Genomic DNA, 21,780 nt, shown 5'->3' on the forward strand with positions numbered 1-21,780 from the left:
CCTGTCTCCTCACCTGGCCCCCCCCTGTGAGGAATCAACCTTTCAGCCAACAGCTGGCTGCTGTCTCTTCTGGTGCCACAGCCACCCCTGGTGAGTGAAAGGCTTAACTGCATTGCCTCTCCAGCAGAATCTATATTTTGAAAAGGGGGAAAAAAAAATCTGTGGAGACAATGTATTCTTTACCTATGCAGTGGCACAGAATTCCCCAAAACTAAATAGCCTTGGGCATTTAATGTGGTTCTTAGTGGACAGAAAAAGGATTGTTATGGAGGACTTTGTTATAAATTTATTTTCCTGGAGGACTCTACCATGGGGCCGAGTGTGAGGGGCAGGAAAATTATCTTTGTACTCCATGCCTAGTCTGTGACCAAGCAACAGCCTTGGAAGTGTCACTGTTACAAGCCAATTTTTGCTTCACTTTTCCTTCCACAATTGAATGAATCCTTTACAGCCATGGTTTTCAACTTGTGGTCTGTGGACTCCTGGTGAACCGCAGACTATGTCTAAGGGGTCCGTGAAAGGTTGCCATTACAATAGAACAGTGGTTTTCAACCTGTGGTCCATGGATTCCTGGGAGTCCGCATACTATGTCTAAGATTTCCAAAGGGGTCTGCACTTCCATTTTAAATATTTTAGGGGTCTGCAAATGAAAAAGGGTTAAAAACCACTGCTCTATAGGAAGCGGGGAAGTATGTCCACTGTTTCCTCTTCTAGTGGATGGTTATTAAAGATATGATGCTTACCTCTGTGTTCCCAGATGTTATTCCTAGTGATCATTACCTGTGAGAGAGATCATTAGTAAAGCAGTGAGCCCTGGGGTTCAGATGGCCCTTACCAGCCTGTCTGTTGTTAATGTTCTTTAAGTCAATGCATATAATGAATACATTCAGTTTTTTCCCTTGAGAAACATAGCGAAAGAATCTTGCTTGCACTCTAAACAAAATAGAATATATATTGCTTAGTTACCAAATCTAGTGGGATTTTTTACATTGTATATTAAATAAGCTATTTCAAACGTTTAACAGGAAAATATCAAAGATAAACTACGTCCCATTCCTGTATCGGTTGGCGTTAAAATCAGCGGCTCAGAATCCAGTTTACCATCAAAGAGAAGACAAGGAAGATCACTTCCAGATCTTGTTCCAATTCTGAATTCAAACGAACCAGAAACAGTGAACTCAGAAGTAAGTCTCTTCTTGAACAGATCTTTGGAAGATAATGCAAAGTGGATTGTTAAGCCAACAAAACACAAAGTTTGTATGACAGAAGAGTGGAGAGGTTGGGTTATTTGCACAGGTAATTAGTTCCAGTATAGTCTCCAGTTCAGAGGGATGTGTGTGTGCGCGCACGCATGGCACATGCACTTGTATCAGAAGTCACTGAATTAAAGGCTGTAAAGAACTAAGCTATGACCAAAGAGAAGTGAGTGAGTAGGCACGTGACATACAATTAATTTATAACCTCAGCTGTGGGATTATATGGGCTCTCATCGCTTGTGGTAGCAGAAATTTAAAACGTGCTCCTGCATCATCCTAAAACAGAAGTGAAGATGGCACAGCTGGTTAACACACTAACTTTGCACCCCAGAAGACTCAGGTTGAAATTTAGCTTTAGTTACAAGTGAAAATTAATTGAGTTGTCTCATCCTTGTGAATGCATGTCCTACATCACACGAGCACTATGCAATTAATGTTTGCAGGGTCAGGGTGCCCTGGAACGATTGTCCATGGAACTTGGGGTTTGTCTACACTTAAAGCCAAGGCTGTAGTCCCCAGCTTGAGGAGACATTCCTGTATTTGCTCAACTCCCATTAAAGTAATGAGCGGGAGAGGCACATATCACTTTGAAACAGTGGGCCCCAAACTGACCCAGATTTTGTATTTCCACATGACATGATGCTTTCACTTAGCAGCAACAAGATAAATTTCCAGCAAAGCAATAGTGTCCCCATCTCCTTACAGCTGAAAAGGTGAAGTCAGACGAAGGGCATGTCTGCACAAAGAAGGGTGTATGAAGTGTCTGTGGCTCTGAACTAACTATAGCATATGTCAGCAACTGTGTTTTGTTTTTTGAACATAGATTTTTAGTATTGTCATATGTCCTAAAATAAACTGACTTTTGGCTTTTATATAGGTGCAGTTCTTAAAAGAAGGATGTGGAGAGGACAACATATGTAATAGCAATTTAAAACTTCAATACAGATTCTGTACCAGAGAAGGAAATGAAGGCAGATTTGTTTATTTACCAATGTAAGACTTAATTTTTGCTAATGTATAAATTAATACACTTGGGTGGATGTTTGGAAGGGACATGTGTTTTTTTCCCCTAATGTGTGAGACTTGTTATATTTTGTTCCAATAGTGAGAACAATGTTCCAGTGCTTGTCCTCAAAGATCAGAAGGATATTGCGCTAGAAATAACTGTGACAAATAATCCATCAGATGCAAAAAATCTCCAAAAAGATGGTGAAGATGCCCATGAAGCTAAACTAGTTGCAACTTTTCCAGATAGCTTGACCTACTCTTCTTTCAGAGAGCTGAAGGCTTATCCTGTAAGTATTCCAGAAAACCAGGACAAAGGTATATTACATATATTTAAATACTTACTGTGTTTTGACTTCTGCACATCTTTAATTCAGGAAAAACAATTAACTTGTGGTGCCAATCAAAACGGTTCTCAAGCAGAGTGTGAACTTGGAAATCCCTTCAAAAGAAATTCCAATGTGAGTGGCTTGTTTTTTCTTTTTTTAATTAAAGATGGGCCTAATATATAAAGTTAGATTCTGGACCTAGTCCTGAAGTTTCCCTAAGTTCAAGAGTGTTTATGTCTTGGGGTTTGATTTGGGGCCTATCCCAGTTTTCAACATGTCAGAATTCTATGATATTTTTTTTTCATAAAACAAAGTTTATGCTTACAAAAATGTATTCACCTAACATCATACTGTGTGGATTTTTTTCTTGTTTAGGTAACCTTTTATCTGATTTTAAGTACAACTAAAGTTAACATTGACACAACTGATTTGGATGTTCATCTGAAATTGGAAACGTAAGGTTTTTTGTTTTTACCTTTTCTCTTGGTGTTTTCCCATATACTTGTAAACATTAAGGAATGGCTTCAATTTGTTTTGTAAAGGCAATTTTACCGTAATGTGAAAACTGTTAAAATTTAAAATAAACACTGCCATTTCCTTTTCATTATAGAACAAGCAATCAAGTTAATTTGGCTCCAATTACTGCTACTGCTAAAGTGGTTATTGAATTGCTTTTGTCACTCACTGGGTAAGTGTTCATAGTTAGCATAACAAATCAGTGTGAGAACAAACCCTTTGCTGCAACCCGTACTAAAATATGATCTGTTTGTTTGTTTTTTTTAAATTGAACAGAGTTGCTAAGCCTTCCCAGGTGTACTTTGGAGGTAACGTAATCGGTGAGAGTGCTATGGAATCTGAAGATGATGTTGGAAACGTAATAGAATATGAATTCAGAGTGAGTTGATCTAGATTATTAAGAAATCATGATTTTTCTGACATTTGTGTTTAATATTTTAAAATCTGGCTGACTTGAAGATGGCTGCCCTAGCACCTGAATCACCACCATTAACCATCTCCCTCCTCACTTCTGCAACACACAACCTGACTAATCCATCAAGACTGGGGCTTCCTCCAGCCTTGAAAGTTCAGGTTCACACTTCCAAAAAGCATCTTCCATTTGTTTGTGTGCAGTCCCCTGCACCTACAATTTTCCAGCATAAACATCCATGCCTACAGGTAACAAAACTTACATGCACAAAACCCATCCATGGTATGACCAGTGTTAGTGCTCAGAAAGTATGTGCAGATATTTATGCACATAAAGCCGAGCATCCACAAACAAGCGGTGTTGCAGCCCTTTTTGAAGATATGGCCGTGAGCTCACTCTCTTGGCCTTCTGCCTTTTAATTACTAAGACAAGGATCTCATATCCACCTATCTCTGCATGGTCTGCAGGTTCCTGAATGCTCCAGTGTTGGCAATGTAAATTTTTGCTCCAGGTATTTCCCTCCATCCACACGTTTGTGCTCCACACGTGCTCAGTGTAGCCCATTCCTTTTTTCCAAGACTGGCTGCTCTTGCACCAGAACCATCCCTTTGTTCTCCACCTTCCAAAACACATCCTGACTGGCTGTGGTGTGTTTTGAAGCTGGAATCCTGGCCGCCTCTCCTCAGACCCCCAGTGGACACATGACGAGGTTGTTAATTTGTGCGTTCCTGGTCTCTGTTAGAGGGTTGGAGAGAAGGATTTCAGGGGAAGGGAAAGGAGCATGTCTCAAGTTCAGAAGCACCTAGATCTGTTTTATCATTTGTGTCCTGCCTTGGGCTCCTGAAGACTCCCTTCTGCTGTTCTCTTTACATATAGCTGATCCAGTAATTAGAATACTTGGAGTAGTTTGTAGTTTCTGTGGCTCAGTGATGACAAAGCTCTAGATATTGCAGCATTGCTCTCTGACTAAAAAAACAACAAAAACCAACTACCCTACTGCTGGAGCAAGACGGACAGAAGTGTAATTCTGTGGCATCAGATGTTCCCTTATAGTTGTAATCCTCCTGCTTGTCTTTAACTGAGCACATTTTTGCTACTGCTAGAATGTTCTGGCTCCTGTTGCTGTCTCACAGGAGACTAGATCCCACTTATGTTTTCAGACACTACTGGCCCAGGGAGCAGACATTCCAATTGTTCCTGCACTGGAAAACATTTTAACACTAAATATGGCTGCTATCAGCCAGGCCAGCCACAGTCTTTATTTATATATATATATATATATATATATATGCTCTTGCTTACTTTATCACCTTTGTATTCTGTTCATATCTCATAGACTAAGTTTTGCAACTACTCTAGTTTTATTTTTATCAATAGAACTTTTAAATAAAACTTTAGCAAGTTTTATTTAAAAGGGGAGGGATAGCTCAGTGGTTTGAGCATTGGCCTACTAAACCCAGGGTTGTGAGTTCAATCCTTGAGGGGGCCACTTAGGAATCTGGGGCAAAAATTGGTCCTGCTAGTGAAGGCAGGGGGCTGGACTTGATGACCTTTCAAGGTCCCTTCCAGTTCTAGGAGATTGGTATATCTCCAATTATTACCTTGCTTAGCAAATCTAGTTTCTCCTGATTTTGTTATACAGAATTGTATGCTAGATCATCCAGAACATCATGCTGTGATAATTTCTATAACTAGGAAGGTTAGCTGCCTTTTATTTCCAATCAAAAGTTGTTTGGCAAATCCCAAATGTATAGTATCTTCGGAATTTGTGTTTTTCCTGTGATTTTTCTTAATGCCAGAAAAACCCTTCTTCAACAACTGTCAGTGCAGATCTGTAGCTGTAAATTCCAGTTTATAAGAGAATTTGTGGATTTTGTATTCCTAACAGATAACTAACTTGGGTAGACCACTTAAAACATTTGGCACAGCTTCCTTGGACATCCAGTGGCCAAAAGAAATCAGCAATGGCAAATGGCTGCTTTATTTGATGAAAGTAGACTCCAAAGAATTGGAGAAAATCCCTTGTGAACCTCGAAATGAAATAAACTCTTTGCGACTTAAGGTATGTTAATGTACTTTCACCTGTTTATAAGCAAGTTCATGTAACATTTAAAACACAACAGGGAGCGTGTTAGTAGGATACTGGTGCCTGCCTTGGAATGAGCTTTGTATCTTCAGTGACTCGAGAAGTGCATCAATATCCTATGCTAAATATACATCCTGCCATAGCTATTAGACTATGGCTCCTTCATTTTACATTTAAACAATGTGAACTCTGTGTGTTTTGCAAAAGCTTGCAAGTTTCCCATTGAAATCTAATTAGTAACACATGCATCTCTTATAAGCCACTTTGCCAGGCCTTGCTATATTGGTGAACCAGTGGAGTGTGAAACACTTTTATTGTACATACTCAGTGAACACATTTAACAGGAGCATATCTACCTACTTTGGAATATATGCAGTGTTGTTCATGATATTAGAGAGACAAAGTGAGTGAGGTTATATCTTTCATTGGACCAACTTTAGAATGGTTTTTTTTCCTTATGAGTGTAGTAGGAATAGCACACTCACTTTTTGGTGTGTTAAAAAATGAAATGGCTTTGAAGTAGAGTGCAAGTGAAACACTTTGCCTCACTGCCCTCCATTTTTGTTTAGATCACTTTTTAAAGTTACATCTTAAATCCTGGTAATTGCTGTGATAGCATTCAGCGGTAGCAGGAATGCATAGAAACACTGTCTCTGGCAGCAGGGCTCAGATATGGAATCCTGGTGGTCATGTGGCAGACACATACATTTGCCTTGTGTGACACCTGCACTAGCCCTACTATCACTGTGTTTTTTTTTCATCTCCGTATTTTTACTTGGAGGGTCAGGTTTAGGAAATACCCTTTGTGATGCCACCAATTAATGGGGGAATGAACATTTTACATTGGGGCGAAATAGCTTCAGATTTGTCTGTATTTATTCCTAGGCCTGCTTCTTGAAACTGAAACTCTGTTCAAGTCTAAAAAGGAAAACTTGTTTTTACCTGAGCTATGTTTACAGTATATAAATACTTGAAAACAGGATTATATTATGGGAACTGCAACTGACACTAAACATGCCTGACTTTTGGCCAATATCTCTACGCTTTAGTGCTTGAATTGCTTTTTAACACCTCCAAGAAGCTAAATATCTAAATGCCCAATATTCAGAGTCTTTTGCACATTTCTATTTTGCTTAATAATCAGTTTTGTATCATTTATCAATATATAATTCTTTGTTTTACAGGAGTCCCATAGGTCAAGAAGGAAACGTGAAGTTGCAGAGAAGCAGACTAATAATGGCAAAAAAATGTCTTTATTTTCAGAAAGAAAATATAAGACCCTGGTAAGCATTTCCATATCAAAACAACAATTTCTCTTCCATCTCTTTACCTTCCCTTTACTCCTACAGAACTCTTTTAGGTTTAGCAGCGTGAAGGAAGGCACTTTGTTGTGATCAGGGATCGGCCACCTTTATTGCTGATTTGTTACCTGCCAGGTCCGCAGGTTCGGCCGATCACAGCTCCCAGCCAGTGGGGGCTATGGGAAGCGGCGGGGGCCGAGGGATGTGCTGGCTGCTGCTTCCCACAGCCCCCATTGGCCTGGAGGTAAACAAATCAGCAATGCCGCGTGCCAAAGGTTGCCGATGCCTGGTATAGATATTCTGTTTGACTTTTATAACTTTTTAAATATTTTTCTCTTCTAAATCTGGCAAGTATATTGGAATAATTTCCAGACAGCTGTAAAAGAACAATTTAATACATCTCTCTAGATTTAATTAGCAATGTATCTAGGTAAGCATTTAGATTTCAGAAATGGACTTTAAAAGGGAACGGGATAACTGATGAGAACAAAGTAAAGAAATTGTGCACAGACTGATTCCTACATTTTGACAGCTATTTGGTTGACAGTATCCATTCCTATCTTATCACTGAAATTAATAACAATTTTGCCAATGATTTCAGCAAGCCAAGGATTGGGCCTTCTAAAGGGACCACACCTGTAAGTCTACTGGACATACATACTCCTGTTTCTTTGCTACAGCTATTTTAAGCCACCTTGTAATTTTTCAAATATTTTTCTGTAAAATGTGACTTTTGGTGTATGTTTGTTTGTTTATTTATATAAATTACAGGACTGTAATGTGAATGCACGCTGTGTGAATATAAAATGTCCCTTGCAAGGCTTGGACAGAATGGCATTGGTTGTACTGCGTTCAAGGTTGTGGAATAGTACCTTCCTAGAGGTATGTCCTATTGCTATTCTTGAGGCATTTTTGCACTCCCCTGTCTTTTCTCTTCTAATGTATCCTCATTATATTTTGAAACAGGAATATTCTGCGCTGAACTATCTAGATATCCTCGTTAGGGCTAAAATCAGTGTTCCTGCTGCAGCTGAAAACATTAAGCTCACAAATGAAGTTGCTCAAGTGAGTTTTCAAAATTTCTTTAACATGGGTTGTAGTGAAGTTTCCTGTGTATATAATATGTATTACTCCTGGGGGAATTCTGCACCAGCGCAGACTACTGTCCTCTGCAGATTTTACTCTTTCCCGACAGTATAATTGATTCATGTGCCCTCCCAGGCAGTGGTCCCAAGTGGGTACGGCAGGAGCAGCCAAGGGAGATGTAAATCACTGCCTCAGAGGGTGGGACTGGGCGTGCCTGCAAGAGACTGTCCCTCTTGCCCACTATCCTGGTGAGCTTGGTGCTAGGGAGAGGCAGGGCTGGGGATGCCCTGGCTGGTGCCTTCTAGCTTGTGCGGGGCTCCAGCTGCTAATCTGGATTGGCACAGGACTTCCTGTTCCCCTGCACCCACCCCTGGCAACCTTCCCTGGCTTCAGGAAGCTCCGCACACACTCCCCTTCCACTCCCCACTTCCTGCCCCCATTGCTCCCAAGCTGGAGTCAGAGGGGTCACTGGCTGGGGAGCTGCCCCTTGCCCTGCATCCTGACACCCACCCCACCAAGCCCCAAACACTGATTTACAGTGATGGGCTGCAGTGTAGGATCCTGCAGGGTGGGAAGTTCCAGAGCTCTGGCTCCAATCTGAGCCTGGAAGTCTGCACAGCAGCAAAACAGCCTGAGCCCTCAGTTGGCTAGCATGGGTCAGCTGTGGGGTTTTCTTTGCTGAGTAGACATACCCTTACAGTCTTCTGTGCTTGGCATACATGGAAATATTAGTGATGCCATCTGCTCTGTAGAGGCATAGATATGCCTAGTAAGGAGTCTATTTGTCAAACAACATGTCCTGGCTCTTGTTTGGTGTCTGTATTGTTACAGACATACTTGCTGACAGCTATTGTGAAATAAATTACCAAAATAATTGAAAGTGGCATGATTATAGTATGTTGTTTTGGCAGAATTTTAAAATATTGCACAGAATTTCCTCAGGAGTAATGGATCACATATTGAACATTCTAATCCAGAAGCTTCTATCGTCACCTTTTGGTTCCATAGATCTTTCTGTTCCTTAGCAAGAGGCATTCTATATGATACGAGAGTGAACAGTGTAGGTTGTACACAGTCATTTTTAGCTAGATTTGGTCACTAACAGTATACTGCCTTTCCAGCCCCACAAGCTGTGGAAAACCATGGGTCATGGCTTTGCAGGAGGCTGATTTACCTGTAGCAAACATTTTTCTACAGCAAAACTCAGAGCTTCGTGGCTGCACGAGCAAGGGGTGCTTAGGAAGGAGAAAATATGCATATTAGTATTCTGACTCCCAAGCTGCAGCATTTCTAATTCTGTGGTATGTTGAATGGATCACCCAGGGGAAATTAATCCAGTTATATGCTGTGTGGGTTGTGAGGAGGAATAACATAATTCCAGGTCAAGCCGCTGGACTAGATACTTTTTTTCCCCCTCCAAAGAAGGATTACTGAAGATCAGGGAGATGATCGTTATTTTGTGTTGCATTGGCAGAGACGGAATCAGAGCCCCATTGTGGTGTGTGCAGGGCCATCCTTAGGCATATGCAGCCCCAAATTTCATGGTGCGCTAGGCAGCACCAGCCCCATCCCTCTGCTGTTCCCCCGCCCCACCCCCGCAGGGGGCAGGGCTGTCCCTAAGGGAGTATGGGGCCCTGGACAACTTCCTCTGCCCTGCCTTTTCCCCTTCTTCCAGTGACATAACCCTCCCCCTCACTCACCGGCAGCAGTGGGAAGTAGAGCAACCTGGCCCCAGCCTGCTCTACTGCACCAGCTCCCAGCGCCGTGCTCCGCTTCCCGCTGCCCGTGAGTGTGGGGAAAGGATCGCCTCCTGCGCTCACCGGCAGCAGTGGGAAGCGGAGAGATGTGGCCCTGGTCCCAGCCATGTTGCTCGGGTTGGGGAAAGAACCGGCGGCGGGAAGTGGAGCCCAGTGGCTGGGAGCTGGCGGAGTAGAGTGGGCTCTGGCTGGGCTTCTCCGCTTCCCACTGCTGCCAGTGAGTGGGAGGATCCTTTCCCCCAAGCGACACGGCTGGGGTTGGGGCACAGGAAGTGGAGCAGGCTGCTCCTGGCCCCTCGCTAATCCCCCTGGCCACTCTGGGCCTGTGGGGCCCCCAAAGCTCCTGCCTCCCAGACCCAGGGGGGGCTGCGTAGGGCACCCAACTGGCTTGGGATGGCCCTGGTTGTGTGACATTCAAATACTTAATAAAATGACAGTCCCTGCTTTGAGTTGGGCAGGTTTATTTTTTAACCTCTCTTTCCCCCCAACCTCATCCACAAAAAAATTGTAATTCAGGAAGGGTTCTAATGAATGTTTAGTTTAATCCAGTACTTTCCCCATAGACTCTTCTCATTCTAAGAGTTCAGTACTTCTGGCTTGTAGGTCCTATATGCTTCTGAGCTTCCATTAGTGTGGAAGAATTCACTGGCACACTGGGATACATCTCACCTGAGTATGTCCCATGGAATCCCCACCATCATTCTCAAGAGCCAGGCATGGTCAACTGCTGCTCTTGAAAACTGGGTGATAAGAAATGCTTCAAGTAGGTATATAAGAACTGTAGGAGACATGATGTCCTCTTCAGACTAGTGGCCTGGTCTACACTACGCGTTTAAACCGGTTTAAGGAGCGTAAAACCGATTTAACGCCACACCCGTCCACACTAAGAGGCCCTTTATATCGATATAAAGGGCTCTTTAAATCGATTTCTGTACTCCTCCCTAACGAGAGGAGTAGCGCTAGTATCGGAATTACCATATCGGATTAGGGTTAGTGTGGCCGCAGATCGACGGTATTGGCCTCCGGGTGGTATCCCACAGTGCACCACTGACTGCTCTGGACAGCAATCTGAACTCAGATGCAGTGGCCAGGTAGACAGGAAAAGCCCCGCGAACTTTTGAATATTTCCTGTTTGCCCAGCGTGGAGCTCCGATCAGCACGTGTGGCGATGCAGTTAAAAATCAAAATAAAAAAAGAGCTCCAGCATGGACCATGCGGATGTGATCGCTGTAAGGGCAGGGAAATGTGTTCTATCAGCGCTCCGTTACAGAAGACGAAATTCAAAATCATTTTTAAAAATCTCCAGACAGACGCCATAGCAGAGGGACTCAGCGCACTGCTGCGTGACAAGCGTAACGGAAAGCCAAAGAATCAAGTGGACGCTCATGGAGGGAGGGAGCGAGGACTGGAGGACTCAAGCAATCCCACAGTTCCTGCAGTCTCCGAAAAGCATTTGCATTCCTGGCTGAGCTCCAAATGCTTCTAGGGTCAAACACAGTGTCCGCGGTGGTTCAGGGCATAGCTCGGCAATTTACGCTCCCCCCCCACCCACCCACCCCCAGAACTGAAAGGGAAAGCAATCCTCTCTTGACTCTTTTACATGTCACCCTGTCTTTACTGAATGCTGCAGATAGACGTGATGCTGCAGCAGTCAACACCAACATCCTCACTCCCTCCCCGCCATGGGTGGCTGATGGTGCAATATGGCTGATATCCATCGTCATCATCAGCCTTTTGGCACATGGGGCAGTGCAAAAGGACTGGTAACCATGCCGACTAGCATCCAGTGAGGTCGACCATGGGCGCCTGTGTAAAAAAACTCCTGATTTTTTCTGGTAGATGATGCAGTATGGCTGGTAACCGTCTTCATCATAGCAACAGGGGGCTGAGCTCCATCAGCCCCCACCCTTCATGTGTAAAGAAAAGATTCAATTGTCCCTGGACTAGCAGCGGGATGCTGGGCTCCTCTCCCCCACACTGCTTAATGTCCTGTCTGGACTATCATAGCAGCTGGAGGCTAGCTTCCACTCATTTCTCACTAACAAGTCACTGTGTCTTATTCCTGCATTCTTTATTACTTCATCACACAAGTGGGGGGACACTGCTACGGTAGCCCAGGAAGGCTGGGGGAGAACGGAATCAACAGGTGGGGTTGTTGCAGGAGGACCCCCTGTGAATAGCATACAGCTCATAATTTCTGCGGGATCTGACACAGAGCAGCTGTGCTCTCTGGTTCTATGATACAGTGGTTCTCTAGTACACTTGCCCCATATTCTAGGCAGAACTGATTCTATTTTTAGATACCAAAAAGGAGGGATTGACTCGGAGTCATTCCCAATTTTGGCTTTTGCGCCCCTGGCTGATCTCAGCCAGGGGCACTTATGACAGCAGCAGATGGTGCAGTGCAAAAGGACTGGTAACCATGATCATCTTATTGCCAATTTATGGCATGTAGATGGTACATTATGGCTGATAACCATCTCTGCTGTCATGCAAAAGCAAATGCATGCTGCTGTGAAGCGCTGCTGAATCGCCTCTGTGAGCGGCATCTAGTACACATACGGTGACAGTCACAAAAGGCAAAACAGGCTCCATGATTGCCATGCTATGGCGTCTGCCAGGGCAATCCAGGGAAAAAAGGCAAGAAATGCTTGTCTGCCGTTGCTTTCCCAGAGGAAGGAGTGACTGACGACATTTACCCAGAACCACCCGCGACAATGATTTTTGCCCCATCAGGCACTGGGATCTCAACCCGGAAATTCCAAGGGGCGGGGGAGGCTGCGGGAACTATGGGATAGCTACGGAATAGCTACCCACAGTGCAACGCTCCAGAAATCGACGCTAGCCTCGGACCGTGGACGCACACCACCGATTTAATGTGTTTAGTGTGGCCGCGCGCACTCGATTTTATACAATCTGTTTTGCTAAACCGGTTTATGTAAATTCGGAATAATCCCGTAGTGTAGACGTACCCTAGTGACTAGTCTCCCTAGCACAAAAAGCTCAAGGCACTGCTGTAGAAGTGAATTTTGGGTTACAATTAGGAACTTGTTAAACTTTCCATCCCCCTTACTCAAAACTTTTTCCCTCCCTTAGGTGCGGCTTACTGTTTTTCCTGCAAAGACAGTAGCACTTCATACAGGAGTGCCTTGGTGGATCATCTTGGTGGCTATTCTTGCTGGAATACTGATGCTCGCACTGTTGGTGTTTTTACTATGGAAGGTAAGTTATTTTACAGATCACTCTTATCTTTCCAGGTACAGGTCAACATATGAAATAAGATAGAAAACTAGTTAAGCAACTCTCCAAAACTGCATTTTCAAAATATTGCTATAGTGACATAGTCTACTTAATCATTAAACAAGTTTCATTTCATGCTATTAGTAAAAACCTTACTGAAAATTAATTTAAAAATCAAGGGTTTTTTTTATTTCTCATCTTGGAAAACTACCAGTGAAGTTGTATTTTTGCTTTGTAGTAAAAATTAATAGTATTTTCAGTTTCTGCAACATTTGGGCTGAAGAAAAATGCATGGAAATGTTTGTTTAAAACAAATGTTTATGGAACATTTCTATTTGTTAGATATTGTACACACACTTTTATAAATCCTAATTTGGGGGCAAATTTTGGTGATACGTTAACATTTATTTTACAATATAAAAAGTTATTTAACTTGATTGGTATGTGGATTAGATCCGGTTGGGGTTTACAGTTCAAACCACTTCAAATTGGCCTGCTCATTGAAACTGTCAAAATGCATGCATCACAAATTAGTACTATCTACAGTACTTGGAACAGTAAAGCTTCTTGTTCTGATAAAACATTTGGATACATTCTTGTGGGTTGAGAATATTATGAAACATAATGGATGCCTATTAATACCCCAGACAGAATGCATTGTTCCTTTATGTACAATGTGCTGAGAAGTTAATAATGCAGACATTACTGAAAAATGTTGATTGTAGATGCTGCATTATCTTAAAACCTACTTTCTCTCTTTAAGTTAATACGAGATTAGAGCTTTGTTTATAAAGTCAAAAACATAAGCATTTGGCCTTCACCTTATTCTTTCATTCTTGGTGGTTTGGTTCTTAGGCTCAGTGTCCCAGTTGTATATCACCTAAGAATTCCTTACAGAGCCACCCTTGTCAGGGGAAACCAGTAGTGGGGCAGGAATCATTTTAAGTGGCAGAAGTACAATCCTCTTATTCCTGATTCCCACCCACACTCCAAAATTCCTAGCTAGACCTTGTTGCTAAGGAAGCAAATTCCTGGATTAGGAAAATCCATTCAGTCCTTGGTACCATCTGGTGCTCTGACACTTCTACTATGTTTTCAGAAGAGACCCTGAGGAACTTCACTTGAAAATAGCTTCTCTGAACAGCTGCTGCTGTTTGCTGACCATAAAAGGTGCTCTTGTTCCGAGTTTCTAAGGTGCTCTTAAATTCCCTTTTGATTGTCCTGTTATGCTTTCTTCTAGTAGGTACATCAGCCTCTGTTGTAAAGTAACAGCACATAACTGCACCAAAAAATTGCTTCTGATTAAATTTTTAATAACTCACTTGAGGTGCTACTTTTTGACTGCTAAGGATTGATTGCGCACATGTGTGTCGTTTGTATTAAGCTGTTGTTCTTTCAATATAAAAGATCTATCATCTATGTATCTTATACTAAAAGGAGAATTAAAACTACTAGAGAAAAGTCAAAGCTTCTTAAGATAATAGAATATAATATGCCTACCTCACCACAAGGGCAAAATGATTTACTTCATTTTTTTATGTAAAAGCAACAAGAACTTTCGCCATTGGGGGAAGTTCAGTAGAGTCCTGAAGAAAAAGTGACCATCTCAAAGCAAACGACATACAAATGACCCTTTTGGGTGAAAGTACAATAAATGTCCACTTGTCTTTTGGGACCTAAAGTGACCCATTTGTGTTTCTACCATTTGAGCATTGTACGGGTGTCTTAAAATGTAGGTATTCCTTCTCTTACCTTGTGTATTCTTTATTTGGAGCCAATCCATAAACTCTTGGTTCTCAAATAATGTCCTGGTGTTCTGTAGTACTAGTGTTAATAGTTAATACTTAATCTGTATTTTTGCAATACTGTTTTAGATATTTTAAAATGCTTGCTAAACAATTGGTTAAGATTTGACTCTGCATGCTGTCGACATAAAGGTGCCCTAGGATGCTGACAGATTAGTCAGAAACTACAATCTGGTGTAACAAATTCACTCTCCCCTAGAGGAGGTGGTGGTTTTTTTTTTTTTTTTTTTTGGTTCTGCATAGAGGGACATGCTATCCTGGGAAGTGTTTTGAAATACCTTTTTCCACCCTCACCTATGTTCACAGTTGTGCTCTTGTGAAAGGGATGGTAAGAATTACTGCCCATTCCATTTGATTGTCTTGTGAATTGGCTTTAAAATGGTTTAATAGGCTGTCACTTTTTTCCTTAATGTACCAATCCATAAAATTGACTAAATACGTTGCTTCCTTGTAGTGTGGTTTCTTCAAGAGAAGTAAGAAAAATCATTATGATGCTACATATCACAAGGCTGAGATCCATACTCAGCCATCTGATAAAGAGAGGCTTACTTCTGATGCATAGTATTGATCTACTTCTGTAATTGGTAATTGATCAATATTTTTTAATTTCTAGCTGTGGGACATGCTAGGGTTGTGGTGGCTAACAATGGGAAGCTTGCTGCTGGGTTTCAAAATATCAATATCTGCTTGCTTACTCTGTTTATAATGACCTTTTTCAGTGCATGAGAAGAGACACAGGCTCTTACATATTACTTTAAATGCTTTTTGTGTGTGTGTTTCAACAAAAAATCCTAACCTCTACAGTGGAGTTCTACCCAATGAAATAACTTTATTGAGCATTTGTATACTAAGTATTTTAAAGTTTGAAACTTTACACATGGTAACTACAGAGAGTAAAGTTTTAAGATGTAAAATAAAGTTTATTTGGTTTTGTGTTAGCGTTTCCTGATATTTGGATGTTACATAAATTGCTTTATTAACCTCTTATGCATGCTAAAAGTCTTGTGCTGCTCATGATGAAAAGGCATTTCCTTATAATTATTTTTAATTGCTGTGAAAACTGATAAAGGTTTAATGGGTTTTTGGATACTACTTAAGACATTCTAAAATATACTCTGCTGTGATCTGAACACATTTGTTTCTCCTGAAAACTGCCAGATGTTTTATGCTTTTCGTAAATTTCGCTCAGCATAGGAAATCATAAATGTGGTGTGTGTATGTAGATATATCTATCTATCTCTTATCTGATGATGCTTTGGGATCTAACTAAAATCTGTCAACACTGTGCACACAGTGAAAGGGTAGATAATAGAGATGAGCTTGAACCAAACCTCTGAACAGCACCAGACTTTGGAATACTGGTCTCAACCTTTTCTCCTACCATTTATCATCTTTAAAGTGACTATTTTTTTCAGTACTATATAATTAAAGAGCAATATTTCTTATGAGTTTGCAGTAGACCACTGAATAAGTATTCTGCTCAGAAAGCTTTTGTAGTAAACTCTCTCTACTCTTTGTCTGCATCTCTCTTCATTTCTAAGGCCCTGATTCTGCAAAGCCATTCTCATGTGCTTAACTTTGACCGCACTGGGACTATTCATTGTGCAAAGTTAAGTGTCTGCATATATAATTGTGGAAGACCAGGGCCTCAATGGTGAACTGTTCATCACAGCTTTTCTTCAGTCAATTCTTAATGGAGAACATCTCCCACTCTGACCCTGCAATCTTGAACTCTTTTTACTACTAAAAATAGATCTCCCTTAGAGACTTGGAATACCCTGGTCAACTAATCAAATGCAATGCATCCCTTGACTCCTCAGTTTGAGTCTACAGATGAATGAACATAATAAATTGTACCCTATAATCAGTTAAGCCAATATTTGATTAAAATAAACAAGACTCACTTGATAAAGATATTTGTAGTTAAACAAACTATATTCATAATATTGTTTGGTAAGTCTTAGGAGCTCAAAAGCTGAGACCCTAATTTAATGCCTAGTGAAGTTAGTGGGAGTTTTTCAATTGACTTCACTGGGAACTGGATTATTTCCAGATTCAGGAAGGTACTGTAAGCACACACTTAACTTTAAGAATGTATTTAAATGCTCTCTCGACTAGGAATTATCACCATTTCAGATTAACTGCACCTGCATTCCTGAGGTCACTCACTTAAAGGTTCTGAGCTCCCAGCCATCATCTCTTGTGGGCAGCTCTTCCCTTTCCTTCCTGACCACTGGTAACAAGGCTTCTCAGTTCCCTCTCTACACTTCGATATTCTTAGCAAGACTGCCTGGACAGGCTAGCATCTGCACTTTGCTTTCTCTCCAAAGGCTATGAACTGTCCGCAGTTCGGTAGCACACAGCTCTTCCTAAGCAAACACGTGTATTAAGTTGAAAGCATTACAGAGAAAACATTTAAAAACAATGAAAAGCTTAGAGGTCACTCCTAGGTCAGGTTGTGTGTCAGTCCTTCAAAACCCACAACTGGGTTTTCCATGTTTACAAATTCAGAAGAACCCACGCTGGGTAGTTCAGCTGTTTCTTGGTGCATTTTGGGCTTGGTATCTCATCTCCAGGAACAGGTAAATCATCAGAAAATATCCCATTCTTCTGCACATAACTTTAAAAGGCTGAGTTTGTATAACCAAAGGTTGGGGAATTTGCATTAACCTCTCCCCCTAGGTATTCCCCAGAAAATTCACTTCACACTTCTTGTCCCAGAAATCCATTTGTGTGTGGTACATTTTCCATATAGTCCTTTTGAGCTCCCAGGCCTCACATCACATCTCCTTCCTGACCCACAACAATACACAAACGTTGCATTTAATACAACTGCCTCCAAAGATACTTACTTAATTCAATAATTATTTTTCAAGGAATTGCCATATTTATCACAGGGATGCTTTCTTGAACCGGGGTTTTAATCTTGCAATGCAAAGGCCTAGTCTACAGATACAAATTAGCTATGTTGCTCAAGTCTGCAAAATTGCCCTATGTGAAGTAACTGCCAGTGTAGTTGCAGCTAGGACAATGGAAAAAGTCTTCCATCTAATTACCTACTGCCACTGAGAGAGGTGGATTAACTACAATGGAAAAAAACAACCTTCTGTCGATGCAGGAAGCGGCTGCAGTGCGATGGTGGCACAGACAGCAGCACTATAACAGACATATCCACACGAGTAATCCTATAGAAGTCAACAGGAATTAATGCACAATGCTGCAAGACTGTGCATCTAAAATTAGCCTTACAAAATTAATGGAAGGAATGTGTTTTACACTCTTGAATTGTTGGATTGTGCAGTTTGCTTTCACCTGCTGCTGATAGTTGTAATTTATAGACTTTGACACAGTTTCACATCTGTAGACACTTCTTGGTGTGCGTTTTTTTTTTTAACTTTTCAGTTACCTTGCCTGTCACTTCTTTCTTGAGAGAAGCCATTTCTTTTGTACTAATGCAAGCAAAGAGTTTTTGACCTTTATACTTACAGTACTTTGATTGTAATTTAATCCTAAACTGTTCCCTTTCCCAGTGTGGATTCTTCCAGCGCTCCAGGTACGATGACAGTGTCCCCCGATACCATGCTGTAAGAATTCGGAAAGAGGAGCGACAGATCAAAGATGGGAAACATAAAGAGAATCTTGAGAAAAAACAATGGATTACAAAATGGAATGAAAATGAAAGTTACTCATAGGGAAAAATTTCCCCCTCAACTCCAAATTCAGTTTTTAATATTTCTTCATTAATGGAATACTGATGGATTCAGACCTACATACAATATGGACCTATATTTTTGAATGTAGATATTTTTACTTATATTGAAGCTTTTGTTTTGCACAGCTAAATTTAAGATTGCTTGACTGATTTTATCTGCATTATTTAAACTTCCAGATAGAAACAAGAAGCAAAATTGGTGCATTGAACTGAGCATTCTGTGAAATATGCACATTAGTTTATAATGTCACAAAAGGTCCTTTTCTGCATTCCTGAAGTCAATGGATTTGCAAGGAATGCAGGATCTGGTCCCAAATATATTCTCCAAACTTCTATCACAATATGCAATCTATTATCAACACACTGTAGCCTTGACACACTTTATTCAAATAGAATTTGGGGAATCTGTGAATGTGCTATTCTTGTCATAAGACTCTGCAGCTATGAGGGCTTAACCTAAAGTGTCTTAAATTAAATGTGCAATAGGTCATGTTGCTATGTTTCTCACACCAAATATACACAGGTTTTTTTAAAAAAAAGCTTGAGGATTAGTTGTATGTTTTTGTATATATTTTATTTCTTGTATTTATTTTTTATCAGCAACCATTTGTCTTTGACTAATTAGGCCAAAGACTTTAAGTGAACTTTAAAATTGGTATGGATGTTCTTAAATAGGATATGAAAGTCCAGTTAGACGTGAAGCTTTCACTGCATTTAAAGAGTGCCAGTGCTTTTTTTTTTAAATGTAAAATTTCAATCACTGGCACATCCTTGAAATATAAACATTCATGCCAGTAGTTTGTGGGGGCATTTTTTCTTATTTCTGTTTATGCAGCCGGATTTAGTAAAAATGTGGACAAATTGGTGAGAGTCCAGAGGAGAGCAACAAAAATGATAAAATGTTTAGAAAACCTGACTTAGGAGCAACCGGTGTGTATATATAAACAAAAACTGGGCATGTATTTAGTTTTGAGAAAAGAAGACTGAGGGGGGAAGGGAGAACCTAATAATAAGTCTTCAAATGTTAAAAGCTGTTGTAAAGAGAACAATGATTAATTGTTCTTTGTCCTCTGAAGGCAGGACAAGGAACAATGGGCTTAATCACAGCAAGGAAGAGTGAGGTTAGATATTAGGAAAGAAAAACAAAACAAAACACACTTTCTAATTATAAGGATAGTTAAGCTCTGGAATAAGCTTCCAAGTGAGGCTATGGAATCCCCTCAGTGGGGGATTTTAAGAACACCTGTAAGGCCTGGTCTAGGTTTTACTTGGTCTGGGATTGACTTTGAGGCCCCTTGCAGCCCTTCATTTCTATGACTAATTATGTTCCTGTAACATAATGTGTGTGTTAATTGAGACTATTTCAATTTTATTTTGTACATCCAAAATGTATAGGTTTTTCTATCTAATTTTTATACTTAATACAAAAAGTGAAAGGTGCTTCTGGAAACAATTTTCCAGCTCCGTATGGATTTCATGTTTAGAAAAAGGTGTGTCTACTACTGAAAATGTTATATAGCACTTGAAAGAAAACAAGCTCCTATCTGTCCTTAAGAATAGATCGGCGCTGATCCCTTTTGAGACTACTGAGTGATGTCCTAAATATAGCTAAATGTTAATTGTAAGAATAGTGCCACAATGTTGTGCAGCTCAGTAACCTAATTGTTATTTAAAGAGTTTATTGGGTCTTTTAATCTACATTCTAAAATGTTGGTACTATTTAAATAAGAATTAAGATTTCTTATTCCATATAAAAATGCTAATGAACTGTGTGCATAATTGTTTTGCATAGGGATGAGAATTATGCAAAAACTTGTAAAAGTATTTTCTTTACAAGCTGCTGGCTTTACCTTCCCCCAGAAGTCCATTGTTCTAATGCAGACTGCTGGGGTGACTGAAGCAAGCAAGACTGGTCACCAGTTGTGTGGGTGGGTTTTGTTTTGTACTATTCATTTATTTCATTCAGTCAGGCTTTTTGAAGCTTTATTTCTTTAAAAATGTTATTTTAGAAGCTGCATTCTTGTGCTTCAAGGTTAACAGGTCCCATGTATAATTTCCTCCCCTCCCCCAATCTCATACTTCCAAAATTACATTGTGACCCCCTGTTCTGCAACGTGTGTGTACATAGCTGTTTACTGCATAATGTCAGTCTGCCTCCCTAATGAGAGCTACAGCGGTGTTTAAAATTCCAGCTTCTTTTCCCAGTGGCTCAAAACCCCAAGAAACTGAGCTCATCAGTTGCTAAGAAGTGGAATTTTGAGACTGTGGCAGCCCTTGTTAAAACAAAACATATGGTTAGGTATGGGGCACCCTTTTATTATAAAGAGCAAAATAATAGATGTCTTGGCAGTGTAAAATTTAGGACTATTGAAAATATCATCTCCTGTCATGTCACTGGTATACTATCCTCTCATACACACAACTAGTAATGCTAAATCATTCCAGGATTAGAAATTACCTGTGGATATTTGTATAAAAAAGTGAATTTTTAAAAATTAAAATACACATTGCCTTTATATTACTAGTATATTTCTTACAGAAACTCAGTTGCTAATGTTTATTTTATGTTTAACAAATTCTTTCTGATAAAAGAAACTTGTCCTGTAAGTGGTGCTTAGATTTCACAGCTCACCAAGGTGTTATAACTAAAGCCAGCCTGCTCTATATGTAATTTTCAGCATGAATTAAAGTGAGAAATAGGAACTATACATGATGAACTATTTAATTTACTAGTCTACTTAAAAATCACTGGGTTTATATAAAAGGGGAAGGATTTACATGCTACATTTAGGTATTAATGCCAAATCCTACTGGCCTCACTCCCTGCAAGTAGTCTGATACAGAAGCCTTGTGTATATGAGACACTTCAACTTTCTGCAGCCCAGTATCACTCAGTGGCACATGGGCTGTCCTCTTGTCACCACTGTTTGCAGAGGTGGATAGCTTGCCCCTTTGCACAGCTGCTGCCTCTAGTAAAGCAGTCCGTGGCAGTTTGCTTTGCTAACTAAGGGCAGTAACTGAGCACCTTTTAATATCTCCGCCTTCTTCCCCATGTAACCTATGCAGAGGGGAGGTAAGTCAATTTACTTGCCAATTCTGTAGCACAGAATTCCTCTAATTTAAAGTGTTTACACAGATCATGAATTCCTATCCTTGCAAGAGACTACAGCTGGACTTTCTATAGGAACCCTTGCAATAGAAACAATAGATTTCACTTTTTCTCTCTCTCCTGAGAAATCCAGTACTAGTCTTTACCATAAGATAGCTACAGGCAT

The 21,780-nt window shown here is 40.6% G+C and overlaps 1 protein-coding gene and 1 long non-coding RNA gene across 4 annotated transcripts in view; one reads left to right on the forward strand and one right to left on the reverse strand.

Moving 5' to 3' along the window:
- The window catches only part of ITGA6 (integrin subunit alpha 6), a 170,502-nt gene extending 149,289 nt beyond the window's left edge, over window positions 1-21,213 (forward strand). For 2 of the 3 annotated variants that reach the window (XM_045033043.1, XM_045033041.1), the window contains 13 exons: window positions 1,026-1,184; window positions 2,134-2,249; window positions 2,362-2,551; window positions 2,639-2,722; window positions 2,966-3,045; window positions 3,201-3,278; window positions 3,383-3,485; window positions 5,407-5,580; window positions 6,789-6,887; window positions 7,677-7,787; window positions 7,872-7,970; window positions 12,845-12,970; window positions 18,324-21,213. In XM_045033043.1, coding sequence (XP_044888978.1) covers window positions 1,026-1,184; window positions 2,134-2,249; window positions 2,362-2,551; window positions 2,639-2,722; window positions 2,966-3,045; window positions 3,201-3,278; window positions 3,383-3,485; window positions 5,407-5,580; window positions 6,789-6,887; window positions 7,677-7,787; window positions 7,872-7,970; window positions 12,845-12,970; window positions 18,324-18,485 — 1,581 coding nt within the window. In that variant the 3' untranslated portion in view covers window positions 18,486-21,213. Of the gene's footprint in view, window positions 1-1,025; window positions 1,185-2,133; window positions 2,250-2,361; window positions 2,552-2,638; window positions 2,723-2,965; window positions 3,046-3,200; window positions 3,279-3,382; window positions 3,486-5,406; window positions 5,581-6,788; window positions 6,888-7,676; window positions 7,788-7,871; window positions 7,971-12,844; window positions 12,971-15,247; window positions 15,378-18,323 lie in introns of all 3 variants that reach the window. The other variant, XM_045033042.1, reaches the window with a different exon arrangement.
- LOC123378834 lies at window positions 63-18,380 on the reverse strand. The gene is made up of 3 exons (XR_006582753.1): window positions 18,280-18,380; window positions 2,607-2,703; window positions 63-1,206 (listed from the first exon to the last, which is right to left on the reverse strand). It is a non-coding gene; the product is annotated as an uncharacterized LOC123378834 (long non-coding RNA).
- Window positions 21,214-21,780: the final 567 nt, after the last annotated feature.

Source organism: Mauremys mutica, chromosome 10 (assembly GCF_020497125.1).
Source record: "Mauremys mutica isolate MM-2020 ecotype Southern chromosome 10, ASM2049712v1, whole genome shotgun sequence".
Taxonomy (NCBI): Eukaryota; Metazoa; Chordata; order Testudines; family Geoemydidae; genus Mauremys; species Mauremys mutica.